Source organism: Cardiocondyla obscurior, linkage group LG05 (genome assembly GCF_019399895.1).
Source record: "Cardiocondyla obscurior isolate alpha-2009 linkage group LG05, Cobs3.1, whole genome shotgun sequence".
NCBI lineage: Eukaryota > Metazoa > Arthropoda > Insecta > Hymenoptera > Formicidae > Cardiocondyla > Cardiocondyla obscurior.
Genome location: NC_091868.1, coordinates 2,150,587 through 2,168,927, shown reverse-complemented (window position 1 = coordinate 2,168,927; position 18,341 = coordinate 2,150,587). Strand labels below are relative to the sequence as shown.

Below are 18,341 nucleotides of genomic sequence, written 5' to 3'. Positions count from 1 at the left end.
ATCTAATTCGATTAAATTTAATAATTAAAATTTAGCCCAGAAAATAATTGGTAGCAAAGTAATATAATTTTTTTTCAAGCATCTAACTCGATTAAATTTAATAATTAAAATTTAGCCCAGGAAATGATTGGTAGCAAAGTAATATAATTAAAAAAGAAAAGAGTCAATTGTGTGGTCGGCAATATTTTAAAAGTCAAAGCCGGTCTTATACGAAAGTTGCCGCAAGTTATTTCGAACGTCATGAAACAATTCGAGCTGCTCTTTCTCTCAGTAAGCATAAACTGAAAAGATTAATTGGCTGCTATAAGACTTGCGAACTAACTCGGAGTCTTTCTTCTGGTTTTCTGGTATCTCGGCCTCGTACGCCGTCATATAGAACTGCGGTGCGCGTTTTCCACCGACGATCGATAGTCTCTCCTCAGGAGTCGACTGGAAACGCCTCTCGTCGATACGGCCGTTCTGATCCTCGGCTTTCACGTAAAGGACGTACTCCATATCCAGCTGGAAGAGGTCGGTGCCTCGAGTACGTACCACTCCTGATCTCTCGTCGACCTCAAAGCGACCGCCGGCTGCGTGCATAGCGATTAAATTAATTAATTAATTGATTAAAGGACTTGGGATACATTATCTCCGTTCCGCAATGAAACTCACGCGACTAATCGATCGCGACGTCGAATACACGGCAATTGTATCGCGACTTTAAAATTTCGTTTGGCACTTGTGGCCAAATAGAATTTTAATTTCGATTAAAATGATTAGCCCGCCAGAAATGTAAAAGCTTCAAAAATTTATCGAGGTCGGTAGAACAAAATTAATTCCTATTATAAGTGTTACCGGAAACCAATATCATTAGTTATCCACCGATTGAATACGCCGAGCGTATCGCGTATTAATAACGCGATATGAATCGCTGCTTCGTATCTCGCCGTGAAATAAAAATTATTTGGTCGATTTCGAAGCGCGGATTATTGTGGGAAAATATTCGGCGTAACAGTCATTACTATATTATCCTTCAAAAGTGCGCATACTAGGTCGCCGTTGTAATCATTGGGCGCATTTTCGATGGAAACAATGCACGATTTTACGCCGACGTGATGCATACAGATTAATAATTAGGCCGTACGTCTGCGAATGTGCAACGTGTCTATACGGCACGCTCATGAAATCCAACGCGTATTAAATTCAACGTATATATATGTCTCTCATACAATAATTAATTCAACGGTCAACTGTTCAATTGCCGGAATATTCTCTCGTTTAATGAAAAATTTAGTGTCGAATTGTTGATTGATATTTTATAAACGTGACAATTAATCTTTTTTAATTAATAACAATGTGACAGTCAATTCTCGTACTTTTCTACTTTTCTTGCTAAATTAAAAATTACCCGCGATATTGCATACGATAATCTTATTTAAAAAAAAAAATAAAAAAAAAAGAAACAGTTGAAAAACTTTCCTTTCGTCTAGCTTTTTAAATTCAATATACGTTCGAGGACAATTCACGCGAACGTCGGTATGTGAAATTGAATTTCTGGAAAATTTCATTAATCCTTCACGTGTGTTTTATTAATATTCTCATTACGTTACATCTTATCAGTAATGTGCGGAACGTAAGCGTTATGGCTGAAATATCGGATCCCGATTACTCGTGATATTACGTACTTCGGTCTCGTACGATGAAGTAATGGATGTTGTGGTCGGTGTCAGGATCTCTGGCTTGAAGGGTGAACACGTGAGTGTTCGGCGGTGCATTCAGCTGTACGACCGTTTGCATCGGTAGCGGCCGATTAATGAAATACGGAGGCTCGTCATTCACATCCTTCATGTTGATGATGACGCGCTGATTGTCGGTATCTATAACGTCACATCGATTATCGCGTATACGTAACAGCCACGCGGGTAAATTAACAATGTAGAGCAGCGTTACTGGCGCGCCACTTGCATGTTGTTAAATTTTAATCGCTATTGCGCAAGGTCGTTTCACGCTTATTTTTTCATGGAATGCCCGAAAGGTCGGCGAACCTCGAGACAATTTTAGTAAAAAGCTACTCGAAGCGTGAACACGTCCCAGTGAGAAATGATTGACCGATTCGAGATTTATTTCGACCGTCATTTCTCACTCGGAAGAAATGCTTCTACGGTGATGTCTACTGAGAGATAAAATAGTGCGGTATGAAAACGACGTGGTGATAACAGTAATGCGTGTATCGTTTGTTAATAGAAGTAGGCGATTGAGATTGCTACTTACATTGAAATCCTTTGAAAGCCGATGATGCGGGAAAAGAAAAGAGTTATAATTACTATTAGAAATATACATTTGCGGGAACTATATTTTCCAAGATACGGCAGACAGCTACAGTAGTAAATGTTTTATATATTCTTATTGAAATTTTCTATTACACGGATGAAACCGCACCCTTTTAATTATAGAGCCCCAAAGATACAGCGAGAATTAAATTAGAAGCGTGGATATGCACGTGAGAATGGGTCAATGAGATGTGCCATTGAGATTATTTCAGGCAGTACTTATCGAAACAAAATTTTACCGTCGTAATATGGGCACGGGACACCGGGTGGATATCGTACGCACGGCTCTTCACATGCGAAGAATATCGAAGCAAAAATTAATTAAACTGAATAAAAAGACCGTCTCAAAATATTATTAAAATACCATAAATTATATAATAAAATGCAATAAACGAAATTACGCGAAATAACTTTATTAAAACAATTTAAAAAAAAAGAAAAAATTCGTTTCCTATATAACGACAAAATTTAATTAATTAATTAAACATTATTTTACTGAAAACTGCCAGTTGGAAGATTAATAGATAAAAATTGATGAAGTTCTTTGTGATAGTACCTGTACCTGTGTTCGTAATCGTAACCCAGAAATCGATAGTCTTTTCCGGACCCAACTCTTCGTAGTCCCATTTCTGTTTAACCATTACGGAGCCGTTTGCGCCCACGGTGACCCATTTATTTTCGTCTCTTATTTTGTAAGTCTCTTTTTCGTTCTCTTTTTCCAAATAAAACGCGATCTTGCCCTCGACGTTTCCGTCCGCCTCGGTGAAATCGACCTTCTTCGTCGGTCGCACCGCTCTGGTGACCCTCCTCTTCTGTATGCGATGCACTTCCGGCGGATCGTCCGGTTCCGAGGTGAGGAACCTCACGACAACCTTGGCCGGTTTCTCCGTGCTGCGGCTCGGCGTGCGTAAGTCGTGCGCCTCGACGATCAGCTCGCACTCCCTGTCCTGCTCCGGATTCACTTCCGGCTCGCCGGCCAGTAACAATTCGCCGGTTTGCGGTACGACGATCAGTAGGCTACTAGGCGTGACTAACTTATACGCGACCTTGTCCCCGTCGGCGTCCTTGGCCGTGACTTTGCCCACGGTGGAGAACCTTTTCCAGCCGGGCTGCGCCACGTTGCCCTTGCGCAAGGTGTCTAGGTTCGTCGGTCTTATTTCGAACACGTACAGCTCGCGCTCGAAAATCGGGCTGTTGTCGTTCTGATCGAGCACGTGGACGATACCACTGATCTTCGAGGTACTCAGGAAATTACCGTCCGACGCGTGTATCACGACGGTGTAAATCCCGCGGGTCTCCCGGTCGAGAGGTCTCGCGGTGACCACTCTGACGCCCTGCATCTGGCTCTTCAGGGTGAGATTGAACCCGGTGTCGTTCGACTCGCTCTCTCGAAGAGCGAAGGGACGTTCCCCTTTGTCGTCCGGTAGAATCTTGTAGTGAACCGGAAAACTGCCGCGTGCCCTCAGTACCGGAAAACCGACTATTCGCGTGCCAATCGGCGAGTTCTCCGGCACTTCGCCCTCGCCCAGACGGTCGTGCGAAAAGGTCAGCATGTTCCGGCGATTTATGACGTACAGGTGAAGGTCGTGGGTCTGCGTGCCGTTTGCCAGCTCCTCCAGAACGATCAGGTTAACCGAACGGTCCACCAGCGGCGTCAGATCCGACGTCGTCATCACCAGGCCGTTTCCCAGCACGGTGAAGTACTTGGAGAACCCGGTCTCCAGAAGACGGAAGTTAGAGGCGCGACTCGCGTCGCGCCGGAATTGCGTCACCTCATAACCGGGATAGACATCGTGAGGCAACACGGCCACCTTGGCGTAAATTACGGAAGTGATTGCCAGTAGGAAGACGACGACTCGTGCGTTCCACATCCTGCTGTTTGTACTGCTCCCCCGCTCTCTATCCTCTCTATCTCTCTCTCGATCCGCCAGGTACCTTTACTAGAGCATCAGTGTTGGCGTCAACTGAAAATAAATCGCAGAGAATACTATTAGCCAAGTAACGAGGCGCGACGTCGACGTGAAAGGTACATTCCGAAAGGACGGGGGGAGAATTTTAATAAAGGAGGCGGAGGTAGGTGCTAGCCGGGGAGAAATATGCGTCTACGAATTTATTAAAACGAATAAACTAGCGCGCGGCGATAATGAGGCCGCGATGGCTAATGGCCGGGCTTAAGCTTCCCCACTGATTTTGTGTGCATTTTCAATCATTGCATTACGAATCCGAACAGTCGGCCCGTAAATTCATTACGCGTGAACAATTTACGCGCGCATCCCGTGGCGCTATGACAGCATTTATATATTCGCGTGTAATTACACGCGCGTTGGCCGCAACGTGAGAAAGCCCTTGTATAACGTGATTAACGTGCCTAGCGCAAAAGCTCACGACCCGTGTTACGTATTGGAGGCAATGCAGCAAATTAACCTTAATTTTATTTTCGATCGAATACTACCTGTGCCGTAACGGTGCATTTAACAGCCGCTTCCTAACGTATCTTGTTCCGCGGTGTATTGTGCGCGCCGCAATTCGCAACGGGCACGTAAATTTATTTTATTACGATTATTATTTTTTTAATAACGTACTTTGATGTCGCCGTTTGTAGCTTACTTAAATTTAAAGAATCTAAACGTTGAATAATTTCAACGAATCAAATTGTAACATATTTATTGTAATTATTTATGTGCGATATGATTATTCGGTCGGAAATATAATGTGCATACTTAATTAATGTGAAACGGATAATACTATCAACCATGTTAATTGTATTTTATGAAAATTCTCACGTATTCTGATTACATAAATTTTATCTTGATGCCGCTGCATATATATCTATATATGTATATAGCGTAAAGCTTTGGAGCAATCTAATATGATCTCATATATCTTTTCGAAATGCGACTATCTTAATCTTGCGCTTTATATTCAATTACAGCGAGGCTGGTATTATCATTCGTATAAAATCCGCATTGCACGAAACGCTTACAATTTCGGTATTATGATAATACTCGCGGGAGAGAGGAAACATCGTAATTTTGAAGATAAAGATACAAGCTGCATGTAAAACAGTGCAAATTGAGCAATATGCAGAGTATATTCAAGCCTTACGATAACACCTGAGCTCACCTTTTTATCAGGCATAATTTTATAAAGCTACTTTCGGTTATACTTTGATTGAAATTCAGAAACAGCTGAATATACGAAATAAAATTGGCAATAAATAAAAATAATCGGGCAGAAAAAAAAGAAACTAAAATAAATTAATTGTAATTAAAATTAAGTTCTGGCACGAATTGCATCTGAATTAAATAAGTTTTTGAGAAAGCGTTTGCTGCTCGAAACGTAACTACGCGACGGAGATGAAGTATTACGAACAACACGCCTTTACTTGTCGTATACTGTGCAGGATGCGACGAACAATGTCCGCATGTACCGGAAATAAGAGCCGGCGCGTACGAGTTGACCATTGTCATTTAGTAACCCTCCGTTCCATTTGATTCCATTCACGCCCTAAGAGAACCGGATGTGAGGTCAGCCGCGGCTCGTTTAAGTTCGAAACCGCTCCGACGGCCGTGCCGAAAAAAGAAATGCGCGAACATAACTGTCTTTATGATGCAGTGCGGTTGTAACGTGAGCGGAAAAATTCGACGCATTATTGCCTTCCGCGCTGCAATATTTTACGAAGTAAGGAACATAGATTTATACATTTAACGACTATCGATTGCCAGAACGGACATATAAATTTAACGGTAGATAAAAGGTGGGTATGAAAAATAAAAAATAATATAATCAATTTTAACGTAAATTTTTTTTATTTTTTTTTTAAGCAATTAAAATATATTTTATTGACTAGCAATTTGACAAATTATTTTTTAACAAATCAAGCGCAATTAAAAGTAGGATATTGTAATTTATATATATTTTTCTTTAGAACATTTGAAGTATTTGATTAAGAGAAAGTAATAAAATATTCTTCACGACGTTTCGTTGAAAGTAGACAAAATTACGTTTATCTTTTACGAAGGCAAATAAAAGGAGAATATATGTATTTGACTTCCTTGCTTTATTTAGGTAATATTCTTTCGGCTGTGTAAATTAATCTCCGCCCGCGCAATGTAATTACGCCCAATGTGGGAAACGCGCCGGAAGTTCCCCGCTCGTCTGCATTCCTGGAAATTATTTTGCGCAGCCCCGGTCTAGTTTGCACGTTTCCCTTACTTCTGCCCATCCCTCCAGCTCACCTTCTCCGTCCCTAGTTTTTATTCTTTCGGAAAGTTACAAGCAGATGTTGCGATGTTGCTTTTGAAAGCAACCCGTCCGCTATTCCGCCAACTGTTGCGTTAATAGCGCACAAATTTCTCGCGGTTGCGCGCAATGATAACAATATTCGCGGGTCGATCCCATAACGCGAGCCGCCGAGTATTTTTTATGCGTTAACAGCGCACCTTTCAACAAGGCAATAACACGGAATATTTTAAAGAATTCAGTCTACACCGCGCTGGCAATTGTTTGTAACAATATCCCGGATTTCTTGGCAAATCATGGCTGGTTGCGGGAGAGTTTGCTAATTGAAATCCGTGATAAAAATTTTTCGTAAGGCTGAGAAAGAGAGAGAGAATGTGCGTATGCGTGTACGTAATGTGTGTGTCAAAACTGTTTAGAAAGTACAGCCTGTTTAGCCGAATACAATTCCGATACCCGTTTAATTAACAAACATGAAATTGAATTCCTAAACTCCAAAATTAAATTCCTCGAGTATTAAATTATTATCCCGCGAGAAATTAATATTAATTAATGCACGCACCAGTTTCTAATTTAACCGAACGCCGATATATCTTTTTGCATCCGGCGAAACGTTTAAATTAATTTATCAGCTAATTTGATACAGGAATTAAAATAACGCAAGAATTTAAAAGCGTTGGCAAAATTTCTCTCAAATATAATCGTATACCGTTCAAATTTATATTTGTATAACAAATGTATAATACTTTACAGGTCGCTTTTTAAAATGAAAAGATAAATCCGAAAAAACGCGCGATGCTTTTTCGTCCGGGTTTACGTCATCCGACTGAATTAATTCAGCACCCACATTCGGGCGCACATGAACGTGACGTTTTAATAAGCGCTTATTTGAAAACTGTTTAATTGATTTCTTGACAATTGAGCCGCGTGCACGGGTAGATATTGAATTAATCCGCCCACCGTGTCGCTCCCGTATCTATTTTCACCATGACGAAATACTCCGTGCATACATTCGCATCCCGTCGGGCGCGCTCGCGCAGAATAATCCACGTTCTCTCTCGCACGGTCGTCCCGGTTGCTTCCGATCGCCTCTCAGTCGTCTCCCCAGCGGCCTCTCCTGTCTCGAGAAGTCGAGACCTCGAGTCCCTCGGAGGGATCGTAGTCGAGGGCCCGCGACTCGGGAGCAGATGCTCCGCCGGTCTGCGAGCCTACATTATACGGTTAAAACCGACGCAACACGACACCTAATCCCTCCTCGAAACGTATTAAATGACTTCGGCCAAGGCAGCCAGCCGGGGTCTCCGGCACAGAATGGGATATACATTCGCGCGCTGCTCGTAAAAAAAAAAAAGAAAAGAAAAAAAAAAAAGAAGAGACCCGGCTTATTCCGGTGTACTGACTTCGCGAGAATCGGCGCCGCACTCAAGAACGTAATGCACCCGCATAAGACAGCCTGGCCCTTTCCGGAGATAATCGGTCGGAATAACGTCTTGAATTTTTCTCACTAGCAATCGTAGAGCTTGTCCTCTCCGGACGACTCTTTGAAATAGTTAATAAAGACAAGGTTCTTTCTCGGTGATGTAAAACCAGCCGCGCGTAACATTGCAGGAAAAGAAAAATTTAATTGTATCGTATATACGTACGTATTATTTTAAATAGCAAAATAGTGGCTTTATTAATTAAAATAATTTGATATACATTTACTTTGTAGAGACAATTTTGATATATTGCATAACATACGCACATAATTACGTGTATATACTTTTCATATATCGATTATTAGGTATCATGATTACCGAAAGCACGGTTGTTATATTTCGCTTTAGGTTTCTCATGCAATTATAATATTTATTATGTTTGTTCTATTCCACATTAAAGATTAATAAAATTAAAATTGTTAAATAATATATTAACCAAACGTAACTATCTACGCGTCGAAATTATCGGTCGTATAAAATGCATTTAACAATTCATTCAAGCAATTACGAGTTAATCGTGATAAAAACGCACAGTTTGCGTGCGTCAAAACGTTGGTACGCATCGCGGTATTATAATTTATTCATAAAGTACGGTACTATACAAAATTTATTAATTTTAACGTGACAGACTCGTGAAGACTGTTACGCTCAATAAATGTCTCTCGAATTATTACGCAATTAGTAAGTTAAATGAGATTAAAAAGCATCTTGTTTCACGTTGATGTTAAAGGGTACCTTTTTTTTTTTTCTTGATAAGAAAACGGCGCGAGGATTACGTAAAGGTGTTAATAACGCCACTTTCGTTTAAATACGCGAAGGAATTGATTAATCCCCTTCACGATCTCTCGTTTTCATGACTAATGCACCATCCGCGATTATCGTTGAACGGCAAAGAGCGTGGATCCGATAACTCGACTTTAATCAACAGGATTAATAGCCATCCTGCGAAGTGTAATAGACTCGTCATCTATCGAAAAGAGAGAACGGTAATTAAATCGTCGTTGAAACGGCAAAATTACGCGCGGCGTAAGTTACGGTACAAAGTAGGTGTAATAACACGGGGCGTCTCCATTCGCGAAGCTAAATACTTACGAAGTGAAACGGAAATCGCGCATTTACATCTAACAACAGGAGAGAAGTCAAATAATGCCGCTTAATTATTCCCGAGACTCGTGTTGCCGCGTGACGGGATTTACAAAGTTATCGACGGAAATCTGCCTCGCCGAAATTAACGCGACATTTCGAGCATATGCGTGTATATTAAAAGGAAAAAAAAGTAACCACGTTGTCCGTATAAGTAATTTATATCCTTACGATCATGATTCTTCGAAGCGAAGTATTATACAGATAATATTAATTAATTATTCGGGCTTTTGTTGCAGGTGACCAGCGCGAGAACGAAGTTCAGACGAACTGAGAGGAAGCCAGTTACTCTGACAGGAGGTCTGAGAGGAGGAGGAGGCCTCGGAAAGGCATCCTGCATCGGCGGAGCAACTCTTAGGTGAATATAAATTTTTTTAATAATATCTTTAATTAAAAAAAAAATTTACTTTCTTTATTAACTTTATTAATTGACATACCAGCATCTCTACATTAATATTTTGTATTTTATGTTACAGTCACCGGCAGAACTACAACTCCGCTGAAGCTCAAGCAGATCGGTGAGTCAAATAATTTTTTTTTTTCATTGTTTAAAATTAGGGTCTCTTAAAAAATAGCGCGCACGTAGCGTGTATTGTAAACGTAAGAGTATTTTTTTTTTTTTTTGCTAATGTTACGCGGGTAATTCGGGCAACTATGTTTTCCACAAGCGTTATCTAAATATATCGTCGTCGGACCGCAGCACCGCTCTAGTATTATCCCGTTTCTAGTTCTATTTTGCTTGCGGAGATAAGAATAACAAGAAATGTGCGAAATTAAGAGGAAAACTTTGTTCTATCATAATGCTGGAAATACTCCTTGTACGGTCGCATGCACACACTCCGGGAATAGTAATAGAGTATGCATAATGTCGCGCGAGAGGAATATGTAAAACTGCATCCTGCACAAGCAATATGTTAGTCATTGCAATTTCAGTTACTAACTCAATTCACGTAACCAAATATACTTTCAGAAATATACTTTCAGACACGCCTTTTTGTTTGCCGAAGTAGAGAAATCGATTTTAATTTGTCAAAAGTATTTATTAATTCAAAGTTTAAGAATTTAGACAAAATTAAACTGTTTCGAAATTTTATTTAAAAATAGGTGTTTAATATATCGTACAATAACGAGTAATCAAATACCCGTCAAGTAATTAATTTTAATTAAAGAATGCTCCAAAAACAGATTAATTTTATACTCCTTAAAAATATTTTTATATAAATTCCTAATCGCCAGATTTTTTTTCAAAAATCTGACGTCTTTCCAATACCGGCGTTAAAAAAAGAAAATAATAATCTATTTAAATTTTATTCCGAGTGCGAGTTTAATAACGCGAGAAAATTTAAAGTCAAATAAATCTCACTATTCGCAGAGTTAAGTTTTAAGGGAGATATAATTTTAATTCCGAATTTATTTCGCAAGATTCTTGAGAATTCTCGCCAAGGAACGATATTGGTAGGAAAATTACAGATAAAGTACGACGTCGGTGCAGCTTTCTTTTATACGAAGTTCGTTGTAATTTCTAACGAAACGCGCATTTATATTAAATGAACTGCGAGAGAATGCCTACTTCACCTTCATACAAGCGACCTAAATGCGTAAAATCGCATGGGCGCGCGTACTGCCGGTCGTGGATAAATCTTGCCCTCCTAATAGGCTTATGTCACGGTTAAAACTCGGTCTCTTTAGATTGCGCTCGGTCAGAGAAAGAGAGAAAAAACGAGGGAGGGAGCGAGCGAAAGAAACTCCGCTCGCCGCAGCCACGACTATTTCATTCATGAAAGAGAAAAATTAGCTATCGCTCATCGTCCCGTGGGAAATTTAATTTTTATTCAATTCTATTTCGCCGACTTTAAAAACCAATTCTAGGGAATCGCAAATGGCTTCGACATATCACTTCCCTCTCCTTTCTTTGCGAGATTTTTATTGTTTGCAAAATTACTTGCAGGCGATGCATCGCGCTGATGTTTGTGCTTTATTTAAATTCACTTTTACGCGGCACACGGTCTTGCGCGTCGGTTTTGCAGCAGTGGATTATACATTACAATGTAGTAGCAAAGTTAAAACCAGGCAGGCTTGTAAACATTTGTTATTAGTACCGCGGTAATTTATATGCAACAGAAATTGTTTGCGGCATAATAAACTGCGAGCCGAGTTCGATCCACCTTGCTTGTGAAAGGCCGCCTGAAACGCACTTTATTCGTTCCCTATCGTAATTTCAAAGGCTCGGTTTATAATCTTATCAGCGGATGCAGGTACGATCTTAACAGCGACGATAGAAAAAGCTTTTAAATGCGCCAAAGAGTATATATTGCCACAAACTTCTCGTAGCATAAAGCCCTCTCTTTGTACATCGTGGAGTGTTCATTACAGCTGCGATTTCTATGAAGGAGCTCGGCGTTTTAGCCGCGGTAAGTTCCCAAATGCAATCGGAGCAAAAAAATTCACAGGAAGCATTTCTTGCTCATCTACTTTATTTTCTCACGTCGTAAAGACATACAGCTTAATTGGCGTTAACATTATAATTAATTACGTACAAATAAATTAGTTTCGTAATTTATAAAATAATACAAAACTACTAAAATAATTATTTAACAGAGAATTAATTTTTCACTCAGAGGGACAATTATTTTTTTATTTTTTTATTTTGCTGTGTAGAATTGTTGTCGCGTGAAAAGGGAAAGAGAACCAATTAAAGTTTTTTTTTTTTCTAAACGTACATAAAGTACATATTTATTCGAATCTATAAGCGACTAAAATAAATCTGCGTTACGCCATGATTGGAAAACATGAAGGAACTGTATACGACCACATTTATTTATCGCTGTTTGCCGTTGTAAATATTAAACGATATATGCGGTGTGTATATTCGCAAATTACCGCGGCTGCTGCGCCGACATATGACAAACTTTGATCACCATTTATTAAAAAATTGGAATTACTTTTGGGAGGGAAAAAAAAAAAGTTCTTGCAGTCGATCAGCTGATCAATCAATTATCGCTAAATATTAATTTACTGAAGACAACATTTTAATATGCAATTTTTTCTCTCTCTCGCGAAAAACTGTTGAATTTTATATTTAAATTGACATACTTTTTATTCGATACACTAAATACATGATTAATCAACGTAAATATGTAATTACGAGTACATTGCGTTGTGTGTCATGAATACTAAAATTAATATTTATATATTGCATTTTGTTTGATGCACGTTGTTTTACGTCAAACACGGGTTGAAAATAAAATTTTACGGAGAAATCTACCCGCGTGTATTTTTTTAACAATGTTAGAAAATATGACGAAATAATAACGGTCGTATAAAAATTGCGGAAAATATAGAAATAAACATGCGGGAGTGGGAAATCACGCTCGAAATAAAAGCTGCTTAAATTACATTGTCGGCGGTTTTATTTAGCGAATTTGATTATATCGATAGAGCCGTAGTTGCACGCGCGCTCGCATTTATTACGGCTGTTCGGTGTTACTCGCAATTAGAAGGCAACTGTTGGCATTGTCGAGGAAAAATATACGCTAATTGCTAGGAATACGAATTTTAATCGGGCATCACTATTCGGCTCGGTGTACGGCCGTATAAACCCAGACTGTTTGGTTAACTGTTACACATCGAATCAACGTGACCGTTTCGTTGAATGGGTTACCTCTGATTCAACACATAGACGAGGCGGAAATTATTTGGCCAGTTAAAAATTACTATTTCAAATGTTCAATAAAAAAGAAAAAAAAAAAAAAAGATACTTAGCCGAAAGCTCTCGACGGTTGTAATAAACTGTTAAATTGTTGATGTAAAATTAAGTTTTTATCTCGATCACAAGCGCAAACATAGCGGGGACGCATTGGCAGTCTATTTGGCGCTTCTCGAAAACAAGTTTTTTCCTCCGAGTCACGGAAGAATTTGTCGTTCGACAAAAGTTTTTTTTACATTTTATTCCACGCACGACGAATCAATATTTGTCTATATCGAAATTCGACACCGCGGGGCGCGAACGCGGATTAAAAATTTTACCGCAGCAAAAATTCGCGGATGCCGCATTCACCGCGGTGGAAAAAGAGAGAAAGAGAGAAGAGAGAAAGGTATCGGAAAATGGGGTAGCGCCGATCGAATGCAGCTTGCATTGGGAGGTCATCGGCGCTTATGAAATGAGGCAGTTGCAGCGCACGGGATGGGCGATGCAGTCCGAAATCGACAAGCCGTCAGTTAACGTCAGTATCAATTTTAAAGTAAACCAGCTGGTTGTAGGGCAACATCGTCGCGGAAAAAAAAAGAAAAAAAAAAGCCGATGTGACTGACGGCGATGTGTTTGCTCTGATGCCGCGACGATTTTAATCAACCAATCAGCGGGTCAAGAACTTGCGGATTAAAAGCTCCATCCGAAGCCTCGGTTTAAAAAACTTGACGTGGGACTGCAGTACGAACACGTCGGTTAGTTCCCGCGACGTCGCACGAAGCTATTTCGGGACGCGCGTTTAAAATCGATAATTCTTTGCTCTTTATGAAATATTTCTAAATGTTCATAAATTCTCTGCGATTAATTATAATTTAATTATTAACTGGAGCATTTAATTTGAATAGTATTTAATACAAACCCGAGCGTTATTTTAAATTATATCGAACTTCTGACTCGCGACTTTGAACATTTTGCCTCGTGGAAAAGAAAATTAAGATGTTACGTTTTAAAGTCGTAGGTGGCCGCAATTTTAAGGGGTGGGTTAAGAGGTTTCAATGAGAAAACAAGCCGAGTCGCGCTCCTTGACGTTTCTATCTATTAAAGAGACGATCATTTTCGAAGGTAACGAAGCGATTGTCCGAGTAAAGTATAATGCCTCACCGCGCATAGTGCATGATCAAGCGGCGGAACGTAGATCGGAGTGGTATACGAAGGATACACTTTCGTGGCGGTGAAAATTGACGTGCCGTACGCGTCGTTTAACAAACACTTTGCACGTGCACGCGAAGATGATAATTTAAGACCGCTTGCGGTGCTGTTTGCGGGATAGTATTAGAAGGAGAGCGATCCGGCCTGTTATTAAAGACCGCCCGCGTGATATTTTCTCGTGCACGCGTAGCTCTGTGATCCTCTCTTCGGGGATTAGGCGGGGGCCTTTTAATCTTTTCGTCTGCCACGTCAAGTTGCGAGAGCGAATCCTCGGCACTCATTTCTGACATTTCGCGGAAACAAACTCCTCGGTTCATCGGCATGCAATGCACAGAACGAACAACCGAAGTCGCGTAAAAATTTTTCCTGTTAAAGAAACGTGATATTTTATTTAACCCTTTTTTTTGTTTTTTTTTTGTTTTCGCAAACCGCACCGCAATGCGATGTCTAAAATTTTTTTACAATATTTTTGGGGTATTTTTTTATTTTATTTTATTTTATTTTATTTTTTTATTAATTAATTTGAAGAAAAGCAATCTCGAAATTTAGTGGGATTCTGTTTTTATATGTACAAACAGTCGCTTATTTAGAATTGAAAATTGTTGACTTATTTATCTCCAACGTGATAACATTCTGCGTCGACACGACACTCAAAATATCGCACGCGAATAAATTTATATATATATTTTTGTATATAAAATATATTTTATTCGACTTGAATCCGACCGTTTTAAAGTAAATATATCCTCGTGAAAACCGAATATTATATTTAAAACTGTCACACATATGTGCTCCGCGAAGAGAGAGAGCGTACTTTCGGAGTACGGTCGCACTCTCGTGTCAGCGATTAGCGATGAACGTGAAGAGATCCATTGAGCCAATTAAGAGGTCGGGGAGAGCACATGCTAACGAGCTACGTAATGCTTTCTGAGAAAGTGACGCGGCCGTCTGGACAACGACGGAATGTTCGTCGTGACGAACAAAGGGAAGAACACGACGGGAGAAAAAAGCAATGGACGGAAAAAAAAAACAGGGGCGGGGAAAAAAAGAAAAAAAGAAAAAACCGATGACGACTAAACGGATGGGGAGGTAAACGCGCAACTATAGTTCGTGTTTGACGTTGGACAGGGACTAATGAGGGGTTGCAAGCTTATCGACACAAGTCGCCGCGATGAACGGCAAAAGGAGATAACCGCCGCCAAAGAGCGGCACTTTCGATCGGCCTTTCTCTTTTCTCTTTCGCTCCCCGTGGAAACGGCAATTCGCTATGTACACCGGCATATTATCTTCGTTTGACGTATCCTCCCCTGCGACATTCGTCTCCGTGGAGCGCGACTCCGCCTGTGCTTGCGCTTGCATCTGACGTTTTAATTGCTTGACGGATTAATCAAGCGAGTTATGTATAACATTACGGCTATTACGCTATGCGCCCGTTTCGCATCCCTATTGCATTATTTGATACTGAATTTCCGCGTAATATCAAATCTCGTGCTAAGGGTTGATTTTGAATTAGTCGATCGTGATTAGCGTTCGCTGCGTCTTGAGCGCCGATCGTTTTGCGAAATGATTATTATTTAATGTGAACTTCTTATTAATCTTGTTACTTTATTTTCGTCGAAGTGTACGTTCTTTTACGTTTAACGCTCGGGTCGAGTTATTTCACAAAGTTTAAAAGCAAATTAGTTATTTTTTAGTGGTTACTCGATGCTAATTAGCTACAACATTAACGGCACCGCGTAACTCGCCGTAATTGCTTCTAGAGAGCACTTGTCATTCGACAATGGTGCTAATTATCACAGAACATTTCGAGCAATAAAAAATAAAAAAAAACACTATCGCATAATTTCATAATGACAGAGTTGCATTTAAATAATTATTTGAACTATGCAAATTTGATAAAGTTATTAAACTTAATAATTTTTTTTTTTTAATTTTTTTACAATAAAAGATAATGTGATATTTCGAGCAATTTTAAAGCAAAGAGAAAATAAAAAAATAATTAATTTATCCTGCCGCCTGGTTGAGAAACGGATACATTTACCTCGAAAATTTCCGGGTGATCGTATCTCTAACGGCATCATTAGAATGAGATACCAGCATAGATTCTACTAAAATATCATAATGAAGACCCGCGTGCTTCTGCGAGTCGGGGACCATTAGTTTCGAAGGAACTCCGTACACGTTCCGCGATCACTGCGAGATAGTTCGCAGGTATTTCCGATAAACTTGACGAGCAAATCTCTCCGACAATCGGCAGTAACGGACGTAACGGATATACAAGGTGTTCCAAGTTATCTGCGCTTCCTTTCATTCATCCCTTGAAACAAGATAACATTGTGATAACCCGACATGAAATTCTCAAGTCCCGTAGCTCCTCGTGGCTCTGAATAATTTAGAAATTATCTCAAACGTATTTCGATAGGTAATGTTATAATTTTTTTTCTCTCTCCACTGATATGGGGAAATTCACGGTAAAGAAAAAAAAAGAAAGATAGAAAAGGGATATTGAAATATTCGGTGTAACAAATCTTCGGTCTTTCTCCGTTAGTACATCGTCGTGTTTATCTTCGTGCATACCCGATCGATGCCAGCTGTGAGGTGCATAATTCTGCGGGATCGATCGAGAATGCACGGTGCTTTCTCCGGATAATCCGCAGTAGAGAGCGCGGTGCGCAACCGATTTTCCATCGTCGACGGATTTTCACTGCGACGAAAGCCAAATCCTGATAGCGCCGGATAAGGAAAACTCGACGATAAAATGGGGGACCCGTGGAAGAAAATGGCGGAATGCGGGTATATGAGATTTCGTACGTGTGAAAGTGTATTACTACGAAAGCAGCAGAAAATTCGGCGGGCATTCTCCGCGATCGTGAATTGAATTCTGCTTGCGCAGTCACTGCTGACACACTTTTCCTCGGAACCTTAAAATTTCGACTGATTTTGGATCACAGATTTCGCCGCGGAAAGATACCGTACACATTTTTCCGATTTATTCGGACAGTTATTAAATTTTATTTATTTAGCAAAGTGAACAGTCGATATATTTAGCAAATTGATAATAATCACCGTGGCAAAGAAAGACGGCTTCGTAACGATTCATACGCCGCAAAGATTGTGGATTATCATCCAGTATTTCCGTTCAATCTTCTTCGGTATCTCGTATATCCCATTTATGGCTAGTGCCCTCGCCGTAACTCAAAAGTTACACCTCGTATAACTTCTTCCTTCATGCACGGTCAAACTTTATACTGATTTATGTGCGGCTTGCAGCCGTGCGTTTCCTCCTCATTGTCAACCGCACGGCTGTTGTGAACTCGTGAAAGCCGAGGGCTTAACGCAATTATTTCGCGTGTGTTTAATTGCGCCTGAAGTACATCTGGTCGATGCTTACCGAGAGACGCGTGCGGCAATATTTAGCTTTTGTTGATCGAGACCGCGGGTGGTGGGAGGGGGGGAGGGCGAAAATCAAACCTTGTAGTTTATTCTGGACCGTACTTTTCCAACTCGGGCGCAAACGCATCGTGGCCGAGTAACTGGTAACGCAGTTTTCCCGACGGATCGCCGCCGGCGTTCGGTTAACTAGGTTTTCCACTTTTGACTCAGGTGAGCTTTCGGTCCCCCTTCTTCTCCCTTTCCCCCCCTGACCCCTTATCTCCTTCGATAATTACGATTTCCGGTCTCGGGAACGTCGGCGCCGAGCAGCGTCTGTCCGCGCGACCTTTCGCGTTTAAGGGAAGAAAAACCATCGGAAATCGGGAAAGCATCTTTTCTTGCTTCTCTCTTGGTCAGGACCTGCCTCTCACTTTCTCCGAGCGTCGGGCAAGACCGCGAGAGAAAACCGTTCGCGATAGCGGCGGCGGCGGCGACGTCAGGGCGGAAGGAGACAGAAACCACTCCCGTCGCGACGTCTGATCTTCGCACATCGATTCTCGCGGGCAAAGGCCGCCGGCGCAGTTTAGCTCGTAAAATATTTCGGCCGCCGCCTTTGGAGGACGGCCATTTCCCTCTTTCTCCCTTGGCGTTCCTCGTACTTCCCTTTTCTCCACTTAGCTCCTCCGCGTCGCGTACTTTTTCTTTTTCCCCCCCTCGCTTCCTCCTGCCGTTCTTTCATTCCCTCTTTGGCACTTTGCCTTTTAATATGTCTATCCTCCTTTCTCCCGTATCGTTTGATATCCCCCCGTCTCGTCGTCTAACTATCTCCGTCTCTCCCTTTTTAATGTCTTCGCCCTTTCGCCTTCGTTCTCTTTTTCGTTTCCTCTTTCTCTTTTCTTTCTC

At 40.7% G+C, this 18,341-nt stretch overlaps 1 protein-coding gene across 3 annotated transcripts in view; it reads right to left on the bottom strand.

The window, feature by feature from the left end:
* Window positions 1-18,341, bottom strand: part of LOC139102525 (neural-cadherin) — a 177,076-nt gene that overhangs the window by 141,355 nt on the left and 17,380 nt on the right. For all 3 annotated transcript variants that reach the window (XM_070656470.1, XM_070656469.1, XM_070656471.1), the window contains exons 2-5: window positions 2,866-4,273; window positions 2,549-2,596; window positions 1,665-1,856; window positions 323-569 (exon numbers count right to left, since the gene is read on the bottom strand). In XM_070656470.1, the coding sequence (XP_070512571.1) occupies window positions 323-569; window positions 1,665-1,856; window positions 2,549-2,596; window positions 2,866-4,180 (1,802 nt within the window). In that variant the 5' untranslated portion in view covers window positions 4,181-4,273. The remainder of the gene's footprint in view (window positions 1-322; window positions 570-1,664; window positions 1,857-2,548; window positions 2,597-2,865; window positions 4,274-18,341) is intronic.